At 38.5% G+C, this 11,158-nt stretch overlaps 1 protein-coding gene across 1 annotated transcript; it reads right to left on the reverse strand.

Annotated features, from left to right (window-relative positions):
* Window positions 1–5,319: 5,319 nt before the first annotated feature.
* On the reverse strand, window positions 5,320–8,808 carry oprk1 (opioid receptor, kappa 1). The gene is made up of 3 exons (XM_035670859.1): window positions 8,536–8,808; window positions 7,283–7,635; window positions 5,320–5,858 (listed from the first exon to the last, which is right to left on the reverse strand). The coding sequence occupies exons 1-3, from the start codon at window positions 8,778–8,780 to the stop codon at window positions 5,320–5,322; spliced, it is 1,137 nt and encodes a 378-aa protein (XP_035526752.1). The 5' UTR covers window positions 8,781–8,808.
* Window positions 8,809–11,158: the final 2,350 nt, after the last annotated feature.

Genomic DNA, 11,158 nt, shown 5'->3' on the forward strand with positions numbered 1-11,158 from the left:
AGATAGATACTTTATTTATCCCGAGGGAAATTCAAGCACCCTTTATAAAGGTGGCAACTAATGGCTTAATTAAAGATAAATAGATCATGTTTTACTGAGCAGTTATAAGTGGTGGAAGGAGTGTTCAGATCTTTAACTTAAGTAAAAGTACCAATACAACAATGTAAAAAGTCATGCATTCACTTAAGTACAAATGTATCATTAGCCGAAATGTTTGGGAACCACTGATTTAATCTTAATCTTAATAATGCATTATATTTTATACATTTATCATAGTTTTTTATAGTAAAGTTAAATTTTTCCTTTGTTATTTAGTTAATTATAAGTTAATTAGTTAGTTATTAGTAAATTATAAGTTAGATAAAATAGAAATAATAAACTAAACAACAATGAAAATTACTTTAGTACTAGTAAATTTACATTTAATTTAATTGGTACCACTTTATAATAATTTTCTGTATTGTGTCTGGGAATTTCTGGGTTTTGAGGGTTTTACATTCTATACAATTACACACAAATTAAACATGGTGGTTCTGACAGCTAATGCTGGTACATTTAATGCTAAAACTTTAAATTAAAATAAAGAGATTTACTATTTCTTTCCATAAATTCCCATCATTGCAGGGTGGGAAACAGTCAGAATACACAATTTACAAAGGAAAAAAAATCAATGAAAAGACAAATTAATGAATAAAATAAAATAAAATAGTCATTTTATTCATTACATGTTTGGGGGTTGGATTGGGTTACACTTCGGGGAAGAGGCTATGAGCTCTGTATTTTTAAGATCCTAGCTATGCCTTTCATATAATCCCTATATGGTTATATGGCATTAATACAAACAACTTTTGGGTTGCCAGGTTGTGAAAAATCTCTCTGGCTGGTGTTCATCCTCTCTACACTTGACCAAAATCTATTTATTAACATCATATTAAGATTTATAACTGCAGTCATGATGACCTATAAAGTGAGAAACCTATTAGCTGCATGACACCAGGCAAAAATATTTTTCTTCTTTAACACTTCTTCTCATTAATGTCTTCTAACAGGTCTATAAAGCATTACTTATTAAGATTTATTCATCATGAATAATGATATTAGTTACTACTCTTTATAATGAAAAGTGGTCCAGATTAATTACCAGCTGATACTAAAATAAATAATAGCTATACAAATGTATAATATAAATACACATTATAATGTACACATTCACACTTAACAAAACAGCAAGTGATGAGTGACAGTTTTTCCTTTGAGCAGTGAAGCCTATCAGAGCCTTATTAGACATAAGAGCCTGTTACTGAACCTGGCTACATGTAATGGCTTATTAATAACCACTAACCTGGAGAGACAGAGACAGAGAGTGAACAAAAAAATGCTGTAATTTTGGTCATTATGGCTGACAGCTTCATCAGTGCACACAAGTGCTGATTGATTTAATTTGCCACTCAAATCTCTGAAAATCCCTGTGCATCATTAGGCCTGTCAGCTGCTGGAAAGAGGTGCTGCAGCTTCCTCAATGCGAAAAAACCTCTGTAATTAAAAATACAATAGAGATTAAAAAAAATAAAATTGGTCACCACGGCACCACTGAACGTCAATACAGTCAATTTACACAATTTTCAGTATTTGTGCATGCAACTGGGTTTGTTGGCAGCTGGCTGCAGCCTGTGAGGGATCATTTGTCACCGCACTACTAAATCTCAGCCATTCCTCCAAACTAAAAGACAACATATAGATTTATACAATTGACTGTTACAGCAATAATTCATCTGACTTTTTTCTGATCTGCCTAGTTTGGTTATGATTGATTTTGTTTGGCGCTTGCGGACAGCAGAAACAATTTGTAAGCACACTGACATATCATCATCTTTTATAGAGAACTTGTTGAACAGTTGCTTATTGACACATCCAGCAGTTACTAAGCAACATTATCATTCAAGTTTCTGGCCACCTGGTGACTGAAACTCCAATATTCACACTCTTTTTAGCTTTGTTTTTGGTCTCTACCAACTCTGAAGGATCTGCGGTCCTGTATTAGTTAGTAATCGGTTGATCAAGCACACATTCATTGACTAAAATGCACCAGGTAGGTCCTATATATACCAAAGTAATGAAGACCTTAAATCCCTCTTCTGCATCCTGTGCCCCCACCTCTTAAATTCTCACACCTCTGTTCACACCTGAACAATGAAATTGGTAAATCCAAAACTAGGGAAGCACAGCAGCAGAAATAAGCTCCTCCTGGCTGAATCTGCAGTCACTGCAAATTCCTCTGCAAGGCCACCAACACAAAACGCTTCATAATTAGTAGACCAAGCCTTGGACTTCTGCTTTTCAGTCAGTGCGCTCACCATGGAAACACTAACTTTGTGTCTGAGTTGAATAGAATTAATACCAGTTTGAAAAAAAATACAAAAGATTCATCGTGAGGTGGATTGTAATGTCATGGCTGTTATTTCAAAGATATTTATTTGCTATATTTTTTATCGGTTAACCCACCTGGATATGATTTAAGATATGAAGGACAGAACCCCCCCCCCATATAGCGTTTCCTTTAAATGAAGCAATCTCACATTTTACAGCTTTATTGTGACTTAGTTGCACAAATATTAAGCATGTTTTGACATTCAAAGCTTAAATCCAACAATGATCACAATCAGCAGCACATTATACCAGATATGGTAGTCGACCTGAATTGGGCCAATCATGTGAATACAATCATGTCTATCAAGTAAGTTACAGTATTAGAGGAATAGTTAAGAAACACATACTGAAAGCGGCGTTTTAACTGAATGGTTACAGCACATTGTTGCCAGTTAGATTCGAACCGGCAACCTTTGTTGCATGTCATAAACCTCTCTCTCCCCGTTTACTGTCTGCCTCTTTACCTGTCACTATCAACTGAAGGCAAAAAAATGCCAAAAATAATCGTATAATCCTTAAAAACACATATTGTAATGAAGCTAAGCTAGTGGGATGTACTCAGTAAGACTTGTATTATATTTTTTTAGATTATGCTACAATAACTTTAAGCAGTAAGCTTATACCAGGATATACTTTCATACTCTTAAAGGAAAAGTCTTCACAAAAATGTATGTGGCTAATTGCTGATCTTTTAGAGCAAGCAAGATAGCTAAAGATAAGGCACAAAACAAGGCACAAAAACACATTTTCTACTATAACTACTGTATCATCGGATCTAGACAGATAAATATATTAATGGTTAGTTTTACATTACAAGAAAAACCATCAGAAGCCTTTGATTTTATAAATTCTGGTTGATCTGGTGACTCCTATAAAAACTACAATAAGGAAACCAAGACAAAAAAATCACTCACAAATTATTATTTTTTGCTGAGGGAAAACCTAATTTTCATGAGGATAAACGTTACCAAGCTGAAAGTATAATATGTTGTGAAGAGGTTTACAGTTTAAACATTAAATTGCACTAACCACCAAAAGCCCTGTTGTGTAGATACAGTATCTCATTGTCATGTCAGCTGTTGCCTAGGAGCCCTCTGCCCAGTTTTCACATGTACCAGTATTTCAGACAAGGTGAGAATGTGTCAGGTTGACAACAATATGTACAACGTTCGACATCTCCTCGATGAGACGTCACAGTGCAAAGTGTTTAAAAGTGTGGAGCAGAGTCGGATAATAATAGTTTCTCAAAGTACAAGCAGCAAGTTCAGCTTTAAAGAACAGTAGCCGCTAATGTTTCAACACTGACAGTCAACCATCTTGACAAGAAGAAAATACTATTCAGTATCTTCTTGTTGTGAATTATACAGAGGATGATCCCTGAGAGGTTATTCAATATTCTACATGGGTTTTCTGCTAAAGTGAGACTCTTTAAAGATGTCGACTATTCACAAATTTACAATACAACAAAGCACCAAACTACAATCCACGTAAAACACAGTCAGTTTAAAACAAAGCTCATAATGCAATTTGTTCCCAAAAGAATAAGAGACATTTACTTATTTTCATTCTGTGCACAAAATACCAGTTGATCTTTTTATGCATGAGAGAACTATATTAATCACTTTAATGTGAAAACCTAAAATTTACAGGTCAGGTAAACAAAATGTGAATAAAATACTTTTGGTTTGTCACGCGTGAACATAATTTTTTTTGACATCGACAGTGTGAAAAATAATATATTAATTTTAATACTTCAAGCTTCAATTTCTTCAGAGGGGATTTTATACACTGCAAAATACTATACAATGATTTTGAATCTTACTGGGCTGTGATCCTGGAGGCATCCTTGCACTTCGACAATCACTGTCTCATAGGCCTTTAATCTAAACTTCATTTTAAAGGAGTCCAGTGTTTTTCTATGTTTTTCTACATTTTTCTATATGTCAACAAATCCCACAAAGACCGAAAACATGTTCAATGTCTATCTCTCAATACTTTCTGACTTCTCTAGCCTGTCTCAAGCCCATTCATTCTCATTCTTTAAAAACAGGTCTCATAGACTGAAGAGCAGTTGTGAAGCTCAGTGTGGTTCGGCCGTCGCCATCTTGGCAGTCCTGACTCCACTGGCTCCAAAAATGTGTTAATTTTTCACCCCCGGTACAGTTGTCTTGAATGGAGAAATTATAAAGATCAAAAGAGTTTTTGCGTCTGTAAATGTAAAAAAAAAAGTAAAGGCCTTTTAAAATGGGGGCCTCATGGAGATTGATCACTTCTGTAGCCTCAAGTGGCCGTTCAAAGGACTGCAGTTTTTGTTACTTGTTTGTTGTCTTTTGTCAGTCACAGAGGTTGCCGCTTGGTCACATATATATAGTTTCATTTTTATTATTGTTATTTTTATCAGACCACACTGGGCACTGTAGATGTTTAAAATGTTACTCTTACAAGAGAAATTGGTGCTGTATTTATTAGGGACTATTTTCAGCAGCGGATTGATACACATTTGGTGGTCTAGTGAGTATATCAAGCAGCAGGATGATGTATATCGGATTAACTCAAAATAATTGGTCATTATAATGTTGGACGTGTCACCCAATGCAACAGTGTGGCTCACAGATGTTTTTAACAGTTTTTGGAAGGTGAGGGAATAGCTTAAATTCTTTGATGGTTTTGGTCTTTTTGTGGGATTTGTTGACAATAAGAAAAAATTTGAATATGCCCAGTTTATCCTTTAAATGTACATGCTTTTGAATTCTTTGACCAGCATTCTGGGTAAATAAATAACTATCCCTCTCTTTAACCTTCTACTTAGATGGCAGTGGTGATTTGAGTCAATCCCAGCTCATTGGAGTCCTCCCAGCCCTGATAGGGCATCGAGGACATGTCCATGGCTAGTCATACAGGCCTGGCCTGCCTCATATCTCCCCGGCCTTCTGTGGGACACGAGTGGTCCCGCAGGGTGCTCCTCACCCTGCTCACCCCCTGGCAGTCTCTGTGTCCTTGGGCACCGGGGCAGCAGAAGTCCCTGAAGCACCTCTTGAAGTTCTCATCCAGGAAGGCGTAGAGGATGGGGTTGAGGCTGCTGTTGGTGTAGCCCAGCGCAACGCAGAAGAAGTAGGCAGCCATGACGGCGGTGGTTTCAGGCACGTTGCCCGACAGCGCCTTGACTAAGATGAATATGTGGATGGGCGTCCAGCACACCACGAAGACGGCGACTACCACAAGCACCAGACGAGTGATCCGCCGCAGGTTGCGGTCCTTCTCGCGTGAGCCCGACAGCAGGCGCACGCTTTTCAGCCGCAAGACCATCAGTGTGTAGCAGACGGTGATGATGATGACGGGTGCCACAAAGGCAAAGATAAAGACACAGATCTTCATCAGGGTGTCCCAGTAGATGTAGGGTTCGGGGAACTGTAGGGCACACTCTGTAGTGCCTGTTACAACAGAGTTAATCATATTTATTTAGAAGAAAACAACAACAACAAGACTTGCTAACGGCTCTGTGAGGTTGTAGCACAAAACACAAAGTAGAGCTCCAGATGGAAAGTTGATTATATTTAATTCTGTCCTTCTATTATTTAGCATTTCTAAGCAGTATATCAAACATTTAAATGTTATACTTTAAATGGTTTATGATGCACTATAATGTAGTTGAACACAGCTGAAGTGTTAATTTTGTAAAATGATAACTGTTATTATCATATTTCAGTTATGAGTTGAGTTGAGTTCAACTCAAATTGTTTGAGGAAACCGATAAAAAAATAAAAATAAACCTTAAACCGTTTAAATTTATTGCCTCCAAGGTTTAAGCATGAAAAAATATTTGAGTTAAGTACCTCGTAATAAATTATATAAAGTCAGCGTAAAGAAAATGAGTCAATGGAACAAACTGGAATTAAATCCCCAATACTTAAAATACTGCACAAATTTAAGTGCACTGAAAACAACTTCAACAATTTATTTTTGAGTTGGGTTTAAGTCATGGGAATGAGTGGGAGGATTCAGTTATGTTAGCTTACTTCTTTTATTAAGATGTGTTGTTAGGATCTACAGTGTATTTATACATCAGCCTCCACTTATTGGTTCCTAAAGGAGGAGTTGTAGTTGTACATGTATTTAATGTTTATATACTACTAATTACAACCCTGTGGGGACATAAATCCACCCAACAGTTCTCAAAACAATTTAACTAACAACATCATGGTGGCGCTAGAGGAACAGTCAGGAGATTGCCAAAGTCGATATGGTTCATGCTCTGGGAACCATGAATGTCTGAAATAACTATTATAATAATAATAGTAGTTGAGATATTTCAAGCACTGAACCAACATGCATGCTAGCATGGCTAAGAACTATAATGTCAGATCCTGTGATGTAGTGGGGTTATCACCACGGAGAGGTAGATTCATCAGCTAGTCTAACAGCTCTGACTTAAGTGCACTGTGCTTTATTGAATGAAGGCTCATTGTGAACACGAACCATCTATTAGACTGTCGAAAAATGAATATTCCTAGCACTATTCTCAGGACACATTATGTCTGTCATGGCTTCATCTAGTCAAGTAGCTGTAATGTAGGCTCCCTTCAAGCCTACAGAACATCCTCTTCATGGAATTTGAAGGATCCTTTCTGCAGCCAATTGAGATAATTCAATGCAAGGATCTTGGACTGCAATGGGGTTTCAAGTCTAAAATTGCCTATAAGAGTCCATTTGGAGCTGACAGAAGGTATTTTCTCTCTATAGCAGACAGGGACGTGGAATAAACCAGACCAATATAAGTAGAAAGACCTGTGATACTGTTAAACATCAAAGGTTAAAAGAGTGCAGAGCAGTGTGAATGTATGCAAGGTCAAGGTACCGTTATTGGTCTTTGTGCTGCCAAGTATCATGGCAGGGATCCCAGCAGCGGACGACAGCACCCAGATGATCACATTGATGATCTTGGCCTTGACGGGTGTGCGGAAATCCAAGGCTTTGATGGGGTGACACACTGCCACATAGCGGTCCACGCTCATCATGGTCAACGTGAAGATGCTGGTGAACATGTTGTAGTAATCGATGGAGATGAAGACTTTGCACGCCACCTCGCCAAACGGCCAGGAGCTGAGCAGGTAGTCGGTGCTCTGGAAGGGCATGGTGGTGGTGACCAGAGCGTCAGCCACAGCCAGGTTGAAGATGTAGATGTTGGTGGCTGTTTTCATTTTGGTGTATCTATTGTGGGAGGAGGGAGAAGAAAACATGAAGAGGTTGAATGGATTTGATTGTCATTTGTCTAGCTTTTTTCTTGGTTAAATCCTTTAAAAGAAGAGCAAATGAAATGAGAAATGGAAATGAAATCACTTTCAGAAGGATTAGTTACCAAGGTGATCAGCTCTTTTTCTAAATAAACAGATTACACAGATTAACTTTAGCAGCCAAAATACTGTACATACAGACAAATAGAACAAAAGGAAGAAAAATAACTCCCACTTTCTCCACTTCCATTATCTCTTGCCTAATTCAAGGCTTTAAGATGTAATCTATCAAGGTTGATCTCACATCCAGTGTTTAAAATGAAAAGACCTTTATGAGGCTTCAAGCCGAATCTTACATGAAATGGGACATATGAGCTTTTCAGCGGAAATATTGACATTGCAATCACTGCAAACCTTGTTACAATCTATAACGCATGTCGTCATTATGGTGAAGAAAATATTAACTCAGGATTCAAGGGTCAGTTTTCCAATGAAAAAAACACATTTAGACACATGCACATGCACGGAAAACACCACGAAGAGGCGCAAACAACAAAACAACAAGAAATATACATGTAAACAAATTTAATTCTACTTATATTTTCCACCATATCACAGATTTTTGCCATTTTTATTTATTTAACCCCCATTTATGGCACTGTGGGGACTCAATACAGCCATAACAGCAGCTGAACAAGCACTAATAGTTTTCACTGTTATTAACTTATGGTCACAAATTAATACGCACTGAATTTCCTATTGCTTTATGAGCCCTATGCATTCAGGTACGCACGATATTTCACACACTTGGCGAGATGTCCGGCATTGCTTTTGACATAATATGAATAGCTGACACATTTCAAAGCTGGAAACTCACCTTATGATGACATACATCACCAAACAGTTGCCCGCCAAGCCCACCACAAACACCACGGAGTACACCGCGACTATAATGGGGATGATGGGCGACATGGGCTCGGGCTCAGCGTCCCAGGTCCCGTTGGGGGTGTAGTTGAAGACGTCCGATAAGCCGGGTTGCCAGGTGAAGTTTGGGGTGCACTCCTCCGGATGTCCCAAGGGGCACCTGTCCTCTTTGTAGATGTGCACCACGCTGCTCTCCATGGTGCTTGAACGCTGCACCGGCTGGGCTGCCGCTGCTGCCGCTGCTGGGCGTAAACTGACCGCTCAACTTAAACAGATAATCGGTGGAGACAGCTTCCCGACGGCAGCTACAAGAAAGAAAACAAAACAGCAAATATCTCTATTAGCACAGATATGGCTCTAATGGGGGGGGGCAACAGCCCGCGCTCAAGGACATCAATACGCAAGTGTAACAACACCTTACCTGTATTTCTGCCTCCAAAAAAGTTCATTCAAATACAACAACACTGATGAGGAGTTCCTCAGAGGACGCTCAGCCACAGATTAATATCCGGATGCTGGAAATATAGCAGAAGCAAAGGGTGTCGGTGTAGTTGTGGACGAGCAGAAAATGCACTGCCTGTGCCACCGCTGCGTCCCCGAAGGTGCGCACTGGAAGCCCGCACTGCTCATTCAGTGACATCAGAGACTGAACCAACACATATGACAGTATCCAGCCAGCAGAAAGGCGCTAACCATATGCATCTCAGTCAGCTTAAAATACATTTACTATTAAAGCTTTACTTAGATTTCACCTTTTTTTGTGTGTGTGTGTATTATTTCTGGTCTTACGCACCATTAATGGCTCTGTGACCATTAAAACATCTGCTTGCCAGTAATATTAACCTTAAACAATCTTATTTTTTACATTTTCTAAAGTTACACATTCTAAAATATCATGTGCACATCTTTCTGAAAATGTTTCCCATTAATGCTGCCATAAGGTGTTCCATAGTAACTCCTGTGAGAACTACCACTGCAATGTAAACATGCAGAGTCCTATCAGATGCTCAAGAGGCATGAAGTAAGAAGGACACTTGACAGCAACCCTCAGATGATTGCATCTGTACCTGCCAAAAGCAAAAGCAATTTGTAAAATAACATGAACAGAATTGGGCACTGGAGGCCTTCAAATAACAACTGCTTATTACCTCATCAGCATGATTGTGACTCCATTCTGATCAGAATTAGTTTAGAAGAGAAGGCTGTTCTTTTCATTTTTTTTATTGCAGCTCTCTGGGCTCATAACTTACACCTTCCTCATGTGCGTTTTCCTTTAAACATTACCAATTATCACTACAACAACACAAAATGTAGCAGCACTCAGAGCTCAAAAGGAAAAGAAAATCAAGCTCTAAATAAAGAATACACCCCATGTTGACAGAAATCACAGGCTATTGCTCTCTAACCAGTCTCCCTTGTTCTTTCTCCCCCAGAAGATAGGAGACAGATTTCAACCAGCACGTAATTAAGCGGGTGCTGTTTCCTTTCCCTCCTTTCATGCACTAACACTCGTTGCTTAGAGACCCATAATGGCCAGGTGTTGCTTCAGTGACAAAGCCTTTTTGTAGGTGTGTTGCCATTGTTGAGAGGCTGTACATGCTTGACTTTGTTTTTTAGTATAAATATTTGATACAACTTCATTGAGGTCCTTCTTCAAACTTGAACCGGCAATCATAAAAGGGTGAATCACATCTTTTGTACAGTATTTACCCTAACCCTAATAGCGCAGTACCAAATGTCTGTTTGCGCACAGATACAATCTGCTACTCTTCCTCTGGCACTTGAGACAGGTTGTTTTATTTGAGTTCCAGAGGAGGAGAGGAAATGTTTGTTATGTAACCTCCAGCCGATGAGGTCGAGAATTAATTCCTATTTTAATTTTACTGTCTGAGGTGCTGTCTATTCAGTAAAATGCTTTAATTAATGGTTTCATGATGAAGACCGGCATTCAACACTAAAATATTAGAGCTTGATCATTTCACATTTGGAGGGAAAATGTGTTACCATGTGAAAAAACTCAGCTTTTTGTTTAGAGTTTTCCCAAATGATTATACAGAAAGCCAGAGTTTTTTTTTTCAAGTGTGCTTCACCAGATGATTACTGTCTCATTTTGGCATGTTTTATTTATCTCGATTAGAAAATTGTCACAGCCCGTAGTTTTCTGTGGAATCCCCTGAACATTCATTGAAACATTGCATCGACAAGTGAAAGAGCCACATCAATTTCTTTGCAGGTTTTGAGATAAAAGAGGCTCTCTCTCCCACAGTAGCAAAATGTGGATTTCATAGACAGAAACCTTTCCCCATTTGCAGTGCAATACTTATTTGATCCCACTACTATATTATTGATTAAACTTCAAAATATCTGCCTTCTCTCCCACGCTCAGCCAGACCTGTTACACAAAGAAGAGATGCTGCCTACTGAGTACAAAGGTACAAATTTGCACCTGATTTAAGCCTATAGGTCATCGCCTTGTATGAGAAATAATGAAAAAGAAGACATTGAACTTACACATACCTGTTTCTGTGAGAGGAAATGAATGAATTAACAGCAGAAAACTTGGCATAGACAACAGT

This window comes from Morone saxatilis, unplaced genomic scaffold, assembly GCF_004916995.1.
Source record: "Morone saxatilis isolate NCDOM2014 unplaced genomic scaffold, NCSU_SB_2.0 Contig23, whole genome shotgun sequence".
Taxonomy (NCBI): Eukaryota; Metazoa; Chordata; class Actinopteri; family Moronidae; genus Morone; species Morone saxatilis.

Bases quoted from the DNA above. Each gene is read 5' to 3' on its own strand.
- oprk1 (XM_035670859.1), bottom strand. From the start codon at position 8,780: ATGGAGAGCAGCGTGGTGCACATCTACAAAGAGGACAGGTGCCCCTTG. The intron at 7,636-8,535 runs GTGAGTTTCCAG...CTCCCACAATAG, and splicing joins GTGATGTATGTCATCATAAG to ATACACCAAAATGAAAACAG. The intron at 5,859-7,282 runs GTACCTTGACCT...CTGTTGTAACAG, and splicing joins CAGCACAAAGACCAATAACG to GCACTACAGAGTGTGCCCTA.